The following is a 15,415-nucleotide window of genomic DNA, read 5'->3' on the forward strand; positions in this document are numbered from 1 at the left end:
TTGCTGCAGGACCTTCTCCAGAGACTGCGGGGTGCTGAGCAGTACCCCACTTCTGGAGTACTCCTACTCTTCCGTCTACAATGCACAACAAACCACAGTGCCTCCCAACACCTGCCAAACATGGCAAGGGGGGGCAGACAGGGAGGAGGTGTGTCCCTCGCTGAGAGCCAATGCTTTACTGTAAACACTAATTTCACTGGCTGTTCCCTCTGGACATCCTTCAACAGTATTTCAAGAAAATTATTAAGATTAGGGATGAGGCTCAATAGCGGTAAGGGTCAACTAAATAAAAATGAAAGTGACCTACACTCTCCCAGAGTAGCGGTACATAAAACGGCTGGGGTAGTTTTACAGTACACGTTATATTAAACACAGGCCGTGGGGCAAGAGTTGGAGCTGAATTCTCCTACAGGCACAGCATCCTTTTTGCCTACTGACAAATTCAACGGGGATTCCTCACACATGAGACAGGAATATTATTTCCAAATTTGAACTAAATTTTATAATATATTTTAAAAGCCTAGTATACACCATGTTGTTTCTCTAAAACAACCAACAAACAAAATGAACTTGAAACAAAGTTGCAGAGTTGGCATTTATAACTATCATGTATTATTATTACTCTTAACAGGCTATGTTCTAGTTTTTTCTGTTTGTGTATGTGAGTATATGTAAATGCACCCACATATGTGCAGAGGCCAAAGGAGGGGTCTTTGTGGCAGTCTATCACTCTGGTCTATTCTCTGTAAGCAGGATCCTCTATTCAATCTGGAGCAAGGCTGGCAGCCACCAAGTCACAGGGAAAGACCCCTGTCACAGCCCTGTACAGTGCTGGGATTACAGGCATGTGTGAGACTGCACCAGGCTGTTCTGTGGGCTCTTACCCACCAGCCCATCTCTCCAGGCCTCATCAAACTTTCCCTTATACAGCTTTGGAGCCCGAAGTGTTTCAGATCTCATAATACTTGCACTGAATGCATTGGTTATTTGTTCACCTTTGCTGTGGAGGACCCGCAATCTGAAAATTCTATCACAGAGCTCTAACCACTGTGGCCTTTGGAGCATTTCTGATTTCTGATTAGGAAGGCTTAAAGTGTATCTACCTATAATTATTTTATGAGTATCTTAAACATTTTTGAATCAATGTATATATGGGTATAATGAAATAGGCATACTTATTTTTGAAGCTATTTACAACAACAAAAAGTAAGAAAAAGTTTCTGTTACATTTTTTTAAAATTTAAAGCATTTAATACACTTTGTTAATTCTTTGCAAATTTTATATGAATTCGTATGTTTTAATCATATTCACCATCTACTTCCCCCATATCTACCCCTAGTCCCCTACACCTTCTCCCAACTTTTTTTCCTAGCATAAATTTCTGACACAAAGGACAGCCTAAATAAATTTTGTCTATTATTGTCACACTAGATTATCATCATAAAGAGGTAAATGTCACAAATTAGAATAAAATATACAAATACCATGAATAAATATTGAACAGAGTAAATCAACATCATCATATTTGATGATACTCAGCACCACTGCAAAATTAAAATTAGACTTTGAGGATTTGATTTAATATATTCACTAAAGGTAGGTTATGAGGGTGTTTTGTCTTTTGCCAACTACTCATTAAAGTAATACTAATGGCATTGCTGGCTACAAGAAAGGAAACTTCTGGGAATACACACTACGCCCCTCCACCCAGCTATTAAGCCATTTCCCCTAAACTCCCTCATCTAATTGTAAAGGCGAGAGGAGAAACTTCTAGGAGCTATCATGCCTGAAACTAAGCCCATCACATCACCTAGCTGCATCTGGAAATATCCACTTTTATCCCTGAGATAAGAGAACAAAAGCATGATTGGGGTTTTGAATGAATCATACTATTACATATTCTAGCTTTTGTAATACTATGCCATGCTCTGGGAGCTTCACACACAGAGACCTCATCAGACTGGACCGTGCTTTCATTTCACAGATGAGAAACTGAGACAAAGGTTAGCTCAGTTGCCTAAACTGCAAGGCTAGAAGTCCACACTCGGCACAAACCAGGTCAGATGGACTCAGATGCACAGGAGGAGTGGTTTGAATGAGAACAGTCCCCACAGACGCTTATGTCTGCGTGCCTGGTCCCTGGTTACAAATATTAGGGAAAGATTAGGTGGGGTGGCCTTGTTGGAGGAGGCCTGGGCTTTGAGGTTTCAAAAGCCCAGGCCAGATCAGTCAGTCAGTCAGTCTCTCTCTCTCTGCCTGCTGCCCGTGGATCAGGATATAAAGGTCTCAGCTACTGCTCCATGGCCTCGCCTGCCAGCTTCCTGCCGTGAAGGTCATGGACTAACCCTCTAATACTGTAAGAAAGCTCCCAATTACATGCTTTCTCCTGTAAGCTGCCTTAGTCATGCTGCCTCTTCACATCAACAGAACAGTAATTAAGACAATGTCTAAACAACTACAAATCTTGTGACTGTGGTAGCTGTCAGTAAACTATGGGTGGGAATACAAAATACTCACATAGTATGGCTGTGTGACTTAAGGTCCCAGAAAGACGGGAGATAGATATAAAATGAAAGCAGAAGTGAAAGACTAAAACTTCACTATTTTAGCTTCGTTATGATAGCATGCTATTTTCCATCTCTTATTTTAAAACCGTGTTATTAAATAATGCAGTGAATAGACACAATTCAGAAGTAGGCTAAGGAGGGAAACACAAACGTTGGTTTCATAGCCAAGTACTAGCAAGCAAAAGAGTATGTTCAACAAATAATAATGGGATATCTGAATAAGTATATGGATGACAGAGAACTCTAAGTCACATGCAATCATGTGTAAAGTAACTCACAGTAGAAAACAGAACTGAACTATAAACTATAAAAGGGGAAATCATTGGCCATGGATTAGGCAATGGTTTCTTATAAAGCATACTAAAAGCACAAAAAAAAAAAAAAAGGGAAAAGAAAATGAACCAGACTTCATCAAAATTAAAAACTTCAGTGATTCAAAGCAAACCATCAATAAAGTACAAAACAAACTGCAGAACTAGAAAAAAAAATACTGCAAGTTACATATATCTGGTAAAAGACTGTATCAGGAATAGATGAAGATTTTTAAAAACAGTCTAATTTTAAAAATAAAGATTTGGGATAGACATTTATCCAGAGTCATGCAAAAAGCCTATAATGTGAAGCAGCTTGAATGGAAAAAAAAAAAAAAAAGATAAAACTGCAATGAAACACCACATTACATTCTAATTTATCTATTCATCTAACCGTGGACATCATGACTTTTTCACTTTTTGGCTGCTATGAACACCAGTTTACAAGTCTATGCACAGACATAGGTTTTCCACTCTGGTAATCTATGCTAAACAGTGTAGTCGTTGAGTCTTTTGAAAACTGTGTGACTGTTAATGGTAAATCAGATAGAGCTCAATAAAGTTGGAAAAGCAGTAAAATAAGACAACAGTGCCCAAAGTTAGCACTGTTAGGCAAGCCAGAGCCAATAAAATGGCAGGAATAGATTCGTTTAGAGGCAGGTGTTCCATGATGATAGGTTAATATCCCGGGGTTCTATAAAGAGAAACAAACAACGCTAGAGACAGGGTGAGTTAATCACTGTTGCCTGTACTGGTTGCTCATACGCCCTGACTGGGAAACTGCCTTCTATCAGACAGAATCATTCTAAGAAGAGATTAATTCTAGATATGCTGGTTGAACTTAGTAAGAAAATAACAGCTCTGCTTACAGAATTTGTTCCAAGAACTTGAAGCTTTGGTTCCCCTGATTCCAGGAGCTTTGCTACCATATGAAGGAAGCTTTCTACAAATGGCTTGATGCTTTGAGAATGGCAGGCCATAAGAAGCTGGTCCAACGCCTCCATAGCAATTAGAACATACCTAAATTAAAGGGAAAATAATGTCAACGTATTTCCAGCACTCTTAATTGCTCTCAATGCTTTTCACTGGAATAATTAGGCTTATTTAGATGCACAGAACATAGAAAGGCAAAGTAAGCTAAGTAAAAACTAGGTTTCGATATGCAAGTCCTCCAGATGAGTCCACCAAAGCTACTGCACTACTCTACTTCCTGGAAACCTGAGAGCTACTGTATAATCTGCCGTGAACACCATGAATACCTTCCATGTCTTTGATCATATTTATTTGTATATGTTCTAAGTAGTTACTACAATTCATGTCTGTTTCCAATATGCTTTATTTATATTTGTACATAAAATATTTATAAATTATATCCATAGATGAAATAGTGCCAGCAACAACAGAGCAATGTAAGGGAATATCTCAATAAAATGCACCTTATAAATCAACAGGTTTAAAAGATTTCATATAATACAATTTAGATTCCATTTTAGTTAACTTTTAATGATCAACTATCAACCTACCTGTGCAAACCACCAACATGTCCTAAGAGGTGACAAAGCAAAGATACAACAAGCCAATGTACATCTTGGAGAACAGAGTACTCTAAGAAACTAGGGTGATAAAGCGTCACAACAGAAAGTATCTCCAATGCAAATTGCAAAGCTGTAACTTTTCAAGGACAGAATGGTGAACAGGGATTCCTTTATTAACAGACGCTGGCACACACTAAGCCTGACATGATGACATGATTCACGTTCACTCCTCTAAAAGTAAGACACTAGCTGGGTCAAGAACCACCTGGTAACGATCTTAGTTTGCTTTCAGTTCAGACATAGGTTTTTAAACACAGTACCATACCTTTAAAACTATTTTCCACTAGAAGTTAACAAAACTAATTGATGATAAAACTAGCAGTTCATTATACAAGTTCCCATATAATACCTGAGACACGGGAAAAGCAAATACAGGGGTTTCACAGTTTTCTGAGCATATTGTTTTAAGATTTTATCCGCTGTCTATTGTTTTGACATCACTACTTGGCACAGAAACTTACAAGATGACTTGGCCTAGAACCAACTTTACAAGGACAGTAGATTATGAGCAGCACTTGGTGTTCTCACCCAGAACGGTGCCTGACGACATCTCTGCTCAGCCTCTCTGCCAGATAGGCGCCTATTCGATCGAGCTTCTCCGGTGCAGACACCGCATAGAATGTCAGTTTCTCCATATCAGCTTTAACAAGGCCATCCTGAAGTTAATAATGACAAACACACAATCCATTACTTCCTAATTCATTTATTCATCCAAAGTGTTGATTTACATCTCATCCTCAAGGTCTGTAAACTAATCCACATTTATGCTAAAACTTGGATATAAACTCTTTGGTGCTAATATTAAAAATTGTACATACTCAGGACACTTTAAAAGTTAAGGAAATATCCCACTAAGGCAAAGCATTTAAAGGACCTTCACAAACAACAGCTGTCTCTACAACTTTCATTTATAGATTAGTAGCTAACAGTGTGTAGACAATGAAATATGTTCTACTAAAAAAATTTCCTGAGAAATTTTACTGACTGAACTCAAAGCTTGCCTAGTAATAGGTCAACCAAGAAGCTAAATCCCAACCCCTGCATATATTTTTTAATTATTCAGAATTTGCTAGTATCATAAAAATCTGTTGACAGTTCTTAATTTGTATCAACAACACATCCCTGCTGTGGGCTAACGTAGTCACCTTTACCTTCTACAGATGATGACAATAATATCACATCCCTGATGTGGACTAACGTAGTCACCTTTACCTTCTACAGATGATTACAATGATTCTATTGTTTTTTGAGGCAGGGCCTCTCTACGTAGCCCTGGGTGTTTTGTTACACACCACCTAGACTAGGCTGGCCTTCTGCCTGCCTCTGCCTTTGAGGGCTGGGATTAAAAGAGGCTACCACCATCCCCAGCCCAATGATCCTTCCTATCTTAATGAAAGTGAGTCAACCACCACCCTCAATGTCTGGGGCTAGGTATAGTCTAAGTAACTACGCTGTTTATGTGAGAAGGGAGATTGGGTGATATGATGGATGGTGGATCTATAATTAATAACTGTGTACGTCTGTGTTCTCACTTTTACCTGCCCACCTGACAGCCTCTGGCTGTCTTTTCAGCGAAGCTACACAAGCATATTTTGTACCTTCTCTATTTTGCTAAAATCTCTACTCTGCAGTCACCTTGTAATTCTGCTGGTCATGACTTCTTTGGCTCAGCTTACTGCCTAGCAGTAGAGGTACTTCCTCTAGCTCTCAGCTTCCTCTTAACACCCTTCCCGTGCCTTCTCCAACCCACCCTCCAGGGCTCTCTGGGGATAGGCTGGGAGCTTTCTACCATGAGGAGTATCTTTTAGCTCACGGTGCTTATCTTCACTGTTAAACATTCTGTCATTACATTCATTAAACAAATACTGAATTCCAACTACATGCCAGGCACTATGACAGACACCACATAAGCCATACTCGACAAAGAAGTGCATTTGTTCAGTAGGAGCTCATGTGAACTGAGACAGGTCCTACAAATTGCTTCCATGAAGTGACAGGTGATAATTATAGGAAACCATTTATTTGTCTCTGTCAAGTCTTTAAAGGCAGGGACTGGGGCACATACATTCTACATCTGAGCACCTACTGTCTGAATCATTCCGAATGCATTACAAGAATCTTGTGCTCAATAAAATAACAAACATGACAACTGAGCTGATGTTTACCACATGTATGCATGCATGTATGGTTCATGGAAAGTGATTTAAAATCTATTTTACAGATGAAATCACTTTCTTTAACGTGTATTAAGTGCTAAGCTTTGAACCTTTGTAATGGGGCTGACGACCGGTTCAAGGTTCAGATACGTAAGAAAAAGGCCAACAGTTTCTTTCTATAATAGTCCCTCAATATCTCAATTCTATTCTATTAAAAAAAAAAAAAAAAAGAGCCTATTCCTAATTGCTCTTTGGTCTAGGTCAGATTTCATTTCCTTTGTCTTTCTTCTAATCCCAAATTGGCTCTTCTCATTCTGGTTACTCAAGCAGCATTCTTCATGTCTGTATTGCATTTCCCAGTGCATTAAAGCTGCTGGTACTCTGTCTATATGCTTACTGAAAGCAGAAGCCAGTCTCTGTTCACAGTTGCATCCTGAGTACACAGTACATGTTGGTGAGTGTTACTAAACTCTAAATGAAAAAGGACACCCTGCATCTATCATTTTAGATCTGTACCTAGCATCTGACAAAGATAAGCGAGCAAGGGTGATGTGAAAATTGAAAAGTATAGTCGTTCACGAGACGAGAAATGCAGTGAGGGAAACCTTAGGAGGTCAGCAGGGGGCAGAATGGGTCAGCAAAGAGAAGGACCAGGAGATGTAGAGAAATTACTTTTGGATCTTCAGGGAATATGTTGTCCACCAGGCGTTTATAGCGAGGACGCAGAGCAGAGCAGCAGCAACACACTCCTGTTCAAAAATAATAAAGGAGTATAAAGATTAATATTGTAAAATGACCCAGAACTTCACGTTTCTACTTAAAGTAACTTTAAACTGGCAGCAAGAGAAAAGCCATGCAAATTCAAAATTAAGGAAGTTAATCTTTTTCTCACCCTTCCTCAAAACTCAGCAGTTGCTAGGACTACTTGTAACAGTAAGTCTTTACGACAAACCGCTGGAGCCCTGCCGCCACGGTAAGGTCCCAAGTAACACACAGAGACTTATGTTAGGTACAATGATGCTGGCCAATGACTAGGATTTCTTATCTGCTATCTTATCTTAATATCTATTATCTTATTAATAATAACCATGATTATTAATCTATATATTTTACAAAGACTTATCTGATCGAGGACGCCAGCGGCGTACATCCTCTCGTTAGGCTCGCATGGTGGCTCCCCTTTCCCAGAATCCTCCTCGACTCCTAGTACCACCTATCCTATTGGCCAATGTTGCTTTATTCATCCACCAATAAGACACACACACACACAGAGGGACGCCCCCACCAACTGCATGAACACACAATCTCCCATATCACGCGAGTTCTGTTCAGTAAACTCACAGGCCACACCTGCCTTTGCCTTCTGCCGCCTCAGTCTCCACCTGTGTCTCATCCGCACCTCACTGCAGCTCTAAGAGCAGCCCTGTACCCCTAAGTTAGGAGCCCCTCCTGTTTCCTCCGCCTAGAGCGCGGCCAGCTAAGTCCTCCTTGAAATCTTAGGCTACCAGCACTCTCTTCTACTTTGTTTTGCTAAAAGCACTTATCACCCAACATACTAAACAACTTTCCCCGTGTCTTACTGGTTATCATTAGCGCCCCCCGCCCCAGAACGAAAGCTTGGAGGAAGGTAGACATTATTCTTTTGCTCACTGGTAAATCCCAAGCAACCCAGACGCAGTAGGCACTGAGATATTTGCTGGATGAGTGTGGACCTCCACCTCAACGATGCCTTTGCTGCTATACTTCCCACTTCTGTCACCTAGGTTAGAAGTCACATTTCTTCTGCACCTTTTTCTACAGCCTCTTCTGATGGTGTTTATCGCTCAGTTTTAGCAAGGCCATTATACTGACGCTTTCAGGAGCTCACAGACGATTGCTTAAATACATAAAAATGCCCTCGAGTTTTCTAGTGTCCTTCAAACCTATACCCTTCCTGTTACTAGCCATTCTTTATACATCACAAACTCAGCATATTCCAAAATAGCTTAATTTTAAATGGATGTATTCTAAACTGTGAAAACATGTCAAAAATAATTGAGCTTTAAAGTGCAAATGAAACAGACTGGAGAATCTGCAACAGTGTGTCTGTCTCATAGACCTTTCATAGAAACAAGGCTAATAAACAGAAAAGGGCACGAAAGACCTAGGAGATGTCACTCCAACTCTTCTATGAATGAGACATAACTTGGGTTAGGCACTTAGGCTACTGGGAAAGAACTATGAATGAGACGGATCAGTCAGTTTTAGTATCCTGAATACCAACAACTTTGTAAGAATAGTGGCCTTGAGATATCCTAAAATGATTCCCCCGATTTATGAGCTGAGGTGGGAAGTCTGTGTCACCTTGCATTTACATGTGTTTAGAAACCAAGACAAGATACAGGAGAACACCTGAAATAGGAGAAAGGTTGTTTAGTAAGCAGAACCTCTGCAATTGCACCAAGCAATATTAACCAGGAAGCAATTTTCTGAAGATCCCAAATTTTATATCCCAAACTTTATGAAGTATGTGTTATTTACCAAGTGTCAACTGAGAGTTCAGAACAGGACAAAATAATAGCATAAAGCTGAGTCCAGGTTTGCAATAACGTGAGACCATCAAAGCAATGAAGAAGGAAGTCAAGAGTTGCTGATCGTCTGAAGATGACCTGTCTCTTACCCTTCACAGTAAAAAAGCACTGTGTACACATGACTCAGCATTCCTAGCAAACAAGGCTTGGTTATCATCACTACCTCACAGCAGCAAGCATCTGCCAGGGTGGGGCTGGAAAGATGACTCAGCGGTTAAGAGCACTGGCTACTCTCCAGAGGACCCATGTTCCATTCCCAGCACCCATATGGTGGCTCAGTCCTGGGGACCCAACATCATCTCTGATCTCCATAGGCACTGGGAATGCACACAGGGCGCCAATGCAGGCCAATACATACATACTTAAAAGTTAAAAAACTCTGTAGCAAGAGAAATCAGAAACCTGGTCAAGAGTAATGGCCAGATGAAATCAGTATCTGAAATTAAAACTCCAGGCTCTTCTCTACCACAGACACAAGAAGAAATGGAAGAAATTTATCTTTTGAGGAATTTATAAACTGTCATAAAAAACAGCCAACAATTCAGCAATACATACTACTTGGTATACTGGAAAATAGCGAATGCTATCCATTGTTGGAAAAGTTTTAACAATTCCAAATAATCCAAATACTATAGAGTTAAATTTTCAGATTAACATCAAAAAAGGTTTGAATAATACTTAGACCCCCCCCAAAACAAAACAATCCTTTGAGTACTGGAGGAAGGGGGTACAGAGAGCTAAATCAGCACAAAGCAAAAATCCTATTTCTAATAAATTAAAATCAAAAGTGCACCATGCCAGGGCCGTAGTCTCTGCAGTGCTGTGATGATGAGGCCAACACACTAGCAAGAAGACTGAGACATGCACTTGGCCAGCACTAATGGGAATCAAATACCGTGAACTCACCTGTCATGGCAAAGGGCTGGCAGGGGAGCTACTACACACAGGTGCTAGGCCTTGAGTATCTTACATACTGTGGGATTACCCGTGAGAGAAGATTCTCAGCGAGCTAACTTCGCTTTCATGAGCACTTTCTGACAGTGCACACTGCTGCTGAGAGGACCTAAAAAGTCAACCTGCATCTGGGCTGCCAACAATAATCCTGGTCCTTGCTTCCAGGAAGCCTAGACCTACCATGACTGCCTATGAGAAAAGGGCAAAGTGCAAAAGACATAACCAAGGAGTCAGGCCCACAGGTGACTTATCTAACTAGACCTAAGTGCTCTCCTGTACAAGGATGGCTTGACCACACATGACATTGCCTGCATTTACTGGATTAAGCTGCATATCCAGCTTGGTTAGGAAGCACTTAAGGAAATGGTACCTGGCATTAGTGATAAAGTGAAAGTAGCTGCACAGCAGAGGCGAGCAGGAGACTCGAGCCTTTTAGAGAATCCTGAGAACAGTGTGAAGCCTCTGCTGTAAATCAGCCATCAGCACACGGCATAGGGTTCACAACAACTTTCATAATGAGTAAGGACAGGAGGGTGACGGCTGAGTTCAGAACATGGCCGGTACAGCACTGCGCTCAAGACTTTACGACAGTTCATTCACTCCTCTGCCTACAGCAAGCCAAGTGCCCACAGCAGCCGATCTGCACCCAACTGCAGAGCTCTAAGGGTGGAAGGCACTGCCATCCCAGCCCAGACCCCATGGCTTCAGACACAAACTGCCACGCTAACTCAAGCGCCTATTGGAAGATGAAGTGCTTCAGCTTTCTACAGCTCTTACTGTAGTGACATGCCATCCTGCCAGTGAAGAAGGTACTACCACGTTAGAGAAGGAATAACCACAGAGACTTTCTCAGAAAAGCCCAAACAAACAAACAAACAAACACTTTCCAACTATTTATATAAAAGAGAACATACACAGAGAAGACAGGAAATTAGCTCCAAAATTTCAATTTACTCAGTTACATAAAAGGCAATATTTGGTAAAAAAACAAGCAAGCAAAAGAGTGTAGCAATAAAAAATGCAGAAGCAATTATTCTAAATACTCAAATAAGAGAATAGTGTATTTATAAACACATGTAAGAGAAATTCACTGGACCTACTCAAGTAAAGACATGTGGATGACTCCCCTGGAGAAGGAAACTCATATGGTTTCTCCAGCTCGGCTGCAGGCACCTGAACGTAGGCCTTCATGTTGCCAGACTGATTTTAGTCCTGCTTCATGATCCTGCTGCTGGGCAAGTGCCTGGGTCACTTTACTGCTAATTAATTAACAGACAGCAGAGTGCTGGCTTATCTAAGCTCTCATTGACATATCCCTATCAAATTCTAAGACCAATTAGCCTAAAATAAGATCCTAAAAATATTTGTATTGCTACTTCAATAAAAATGTCTTTCTAAAGTAAGAAAATGACGCTACCTGTACTCCTTTTCCCTAGAAGTGATTCCTCTTACTGATCCTAGCTTCTAATCCCGTCCAACAAACTCACTCAAACCCTAGGAACATCCTATTTGAACTTTTCAGGGGGCAATTTATAAAAGCAAAGAGAATATGCATATAAACAACCAACAACTAAACAAAATAAAAATGTTAAGTAAATGGAAGTCTAAAAAATATTCTTTGATTAACTCAACTTGGCACATAAATGAAACTCAAGCACACCAGAATCAAAACAGAACCTGAACTCTGGAGAGATGGCTCAGCAGTTAACAAAGCTTGCTGTTTTAAATACCAGCACCCACATAACAAACTGGGCACCCTGCACTTGCCTGTAAGCCCAGCTCCAACAGGAGGGCCTGTCTTCCAGCCACCTGAGAGAACATGAGGTCAAGGAGAGACCCCGCCTCAGAGGGACGGGCACAGAATGACAGAGAGGACACTGGATGTCCTCATGTGTCCTCTGTGAACATGCTCACACTCCCAGACATCCATTTAAGGGGACACACACACACAGGCATGCACGGGCGCGCGCACACACACACACAAAACAAACAAATAAAACACAACAGCAACAACAAAAACAAAGCAGGGGCAGGCAGCATATTCTGGTAGTGTGTGGATATATTTAGGGACAATTTGAGACTTAGAAGTGAACAGGAAAACTACTGAGAACTTCTCATGGTCACAATTTAGCATGATAAAATTAAAACACTTGTTTTTGTTGTTGTATTGTTAAACAGTTCCAAAACCTTTATCAAGTGTTTTCAGTTCTCGTATGTAATATGGGAGGAATGCACTGATATGTAAAGGTATTATATTTCATGGGCTTTTGAGATGTGTTCATGTGCACACATGGTGGTGTATGTGCACAGGCCCGACTACATGTCCACATTTGCAGAGCCCAGAGGACAGCTTTGGTTGCTCCTCTGCGGCTGTCTGCCTTTACAGTTTTTTTCCTTTTGAGTCAGTGTTTCTCACTGGCCTGCATGCTACCAAGACGGCTCCAACAGCTGGCCAGCAAACCCCTATGCTCTCCCTGTCTAGGACTCCCCAGCACTGAGGTAACACACAGACCACTTCTGTTGTTTTTTTCTCACTGATTCTTGGGGTCAAACTTAGGCCATCAGGACTGGTGAGGCAGCTTAGAGTACCTTGCACCCACCTTAGGCATCTCACAACTGTCTCTAACTTCAGTTACATGGGATCCAATGCCTCTGGCCTCCCACACAGACACATACAGAATTCAAAATAAAATGAATTCTTAAAAAAAAAAAAAAAAAAAAAAAAAAAACTGAGGACATCAAGTACTTTACTCACTGAGCCTTCCTGCCAGTCCTACAACTCAAAGTTTCCATGGGAAGGGCCACGGTCTCCAATCTGTCCATTACTCTCTATGTCCATCACGACACCTCTACCACTGAACTTACCTATGTGCTCGTCTTACCTTTACCAGCAGAACGTCACACTCATATTGGACATTCTGGCACAGAGCAGGCATTGGCAAAAATGTTATTCACCAAGTAAATGAGGACAAAAAGTTAACTCTCAAAGGTGTATTTAATACCTGCCCCTGTTAAGTTGTTAAAAATCAAACCAGTAATGATAAAGAAAGCTTCTCCCCACTAAGTACTAGTAAATAAATGCCAAAGTTTCTAATAAATGAGTGACTGTCAGTTGACTGATTTTGATGATAAGATTAATAATCTAGGTGAAAAGAGACAAAGTTTTTGTTGGCAGGTTTTAAAACTCCACCACTTACAGATCCCCAGCTCTGTGGTACCCAAACCTTTTAGAAGAGACTGCTTAAGTTAGTCATTAACTTACTGTCAGAACAAGACGTTTGCCTCATGCAATCAAACACAGTCATCTACAGTCTATCCCCCCATGACCTTTTCCCTCACACCTCCTGCCCTCTTGTTCTGTGACAGCACTGCAGCACTCGGGCCTCATATGTAAGTAACAACAACACTGCATTGACAACGACAATATGGGAACCACCAGACACCGTGGTTAAAACCTAACTTTTGACATCTGAGGACAAGAGACGCCCAGGGTCAAGTGGACCCCACAGTCATGAGGGCCACAGAAACGGAGCAGAAGGCAAACACGAGTGACTCAAGGGAAGCAGGGTTCATGAGGACCCCACACTTCAAGGGCTCGGTGAAGATGGAGCAGACAGAGCTTCAAGGATCAGTGAGACGATGACAGACAACGGCACTGAAACAGAACAAGCAGGCATAAAGTGTGACCTAGGGAAACACCAGGATGCATATTCCAGAGAGCCATGGCCTGGAAAGGAGCGGGTCCCAGGGGAAACATGGAAAGAATTTGGCAGTGGATGAGGGTCAAAGGAGAGGGAAAGAAGTCTCCCCCAGCTCACCCCTTGGGGAGTGTGCTCCTTTTTAAGGGATTTTAATCCATTAGGGAGTATTTCATTACAGGTCTTTCCAATGTAATCAGGCACCACCGCTCCTTTAGGTCTCAATTTCCCCACTGGGTTTTTATTCCCAGACACACAAGACCTACAGGTGGAAAGGACAACAGCTCAATGAATACAGCACCAGCTGCTTAGAAGACGGCCTCTGGGGCACTGGGGCAGCGTGGACAAAACTCCTGCATGCTTCCTTCCTCCGACTACTCTGAGACAGACACTATGCATGTTTCTTAAAGTTGGCTTTTCTTCTCTTGTCAGCCAGCTATTTATCTATATCCAACAACCTTCTCCCATATTACTGCAATTATAGTAAAACAAACAAAAAGATTGGGCACTAGAAAGCCTGTCTGTCTGTCTGCAATACTAATGTCAGGAACAGGAACATATTTGACAGAAGAAGCTCACATGGTAAAACTTTGTGTGTGTGTGTGTGTGTGTGTGTGTGTGTGTCTGTCTGTCTGTCTGTCTGTCTGTCTGTCTGTCTGTCTGTCTGCAGTACTAATGTCAGGAACAGGAACATATTTGACAGAAGAAGCTCACATGGTAAAACTGTCACCAGCAATGACATCCTAAGGCGTGGTGACAGATCTCTACAACATCCACTTTGCCTTCAGATGCAGCCACCTCATCTACCTGCAAATAGATTTTCTGAGCAACATGACGGACATGAATATCTGACATCTGCCAGATTCTCACTGGGAATAAATCAGGTGAGGTCCTAAACTGTGTTTACAATCTCAAGCTCAAGTATTCCGAACAATTTCTTTTTCTATTTTTCTTCTTAAACACAAGCAAACTTTTGAAATTTCCCCTTTCCTAAGATTGCTGTGGTTTGCTCCTCTGTACTGCCAAATATTGTCTTAGGCTCACCACAGTCCTTGGGCTCATTCTCATGTGATGTGGATAAAGGGTTACAGTATTCCAAGAAACCCTTCTACTTCCTGTTCCTGTTCACTAGAAAAGATTCTGCTACATCTTATGAGATAAACAGTTTGTTTCCTGGTGAGTCTAACGGACTGCCTGGAAGTAGGCCTGACTAAAAGAACCTTTGATACCCAGTGGTACTGACATGTACCAGTACCTAATGGTCCAGACACTGTAAAAGTTTCCATTTTATCCATTAAATAAATGAACCCCAAAGGAGTCTTTCAGATGCACACTCAGCAACTTGCTCCCCGAGCTTCCATGTGATGGCCACTGTGGGGATACAGAAGTCTCTTGTCAGGGTGCCTTTCTTGTAAACCTTGGGCAAGGTTCTAAAGGGCAGGATTTGGAGGGAAGTCAGTATAATGCCTGAGGACTGGCAAACGTGCCACAAGGGGATTACCACACACCTTTACTAGCAAGGGAGCTGGCGGTAGTTTTTGTTCGTGCCAGACTGATTTTAAT

General features: G+C 41.4%; 1 protein-coding gene across 2 annotated transcripts in view; it reads right to left on the bottom strand.

Annotated features, from left to right (window-relative positions):
• LOC103158858 (protein EFR3 homolog A) overlaps positions 1 to 15,415 on the bottom strand; it is an 84,158-nt gene that overhangs the window by 45,911 nt on the left and 22,832 nt on the right. For both annotated transcript variants that reach the window (XM_035449675.1, XM_035449674.1), the window contains exons 2-4: positions 7,303 to 7,379; positions 5,003 to 5,130; positions 3,749 to 3,899 (exon numbers count right to left, since the gene is read on the bottom strand). In XM_035449675.1, coding sequence (XP_035305566.1) covers positions 3,749 to 3,899; positions 5,003 to 5,130; positions 7,303 to 7,379 — 356 coding nt within the window. The remainder of the gene's footprint in view (positions 1 to 3,748; positions 3,900 to 5,002; positions 5,131 to 7,302; positions 7,380 to 15,415) is intronic.

Source organism: Cricetulus griseus, chromosome 10, assembly GCF_003668045.3.
Source record: "Cricetulus griseus strain 17A/GY chromosome 10, alternate assembly CriGri-PICRH-1.0, whole genome shotgun sequence".
Classification (NCBI taxonomy): Eukaryota; Metazoa; Chordata; class Mammalia; order Rodentia; family Cricetidae; genus Cricetulus; species Cricetulus griseus.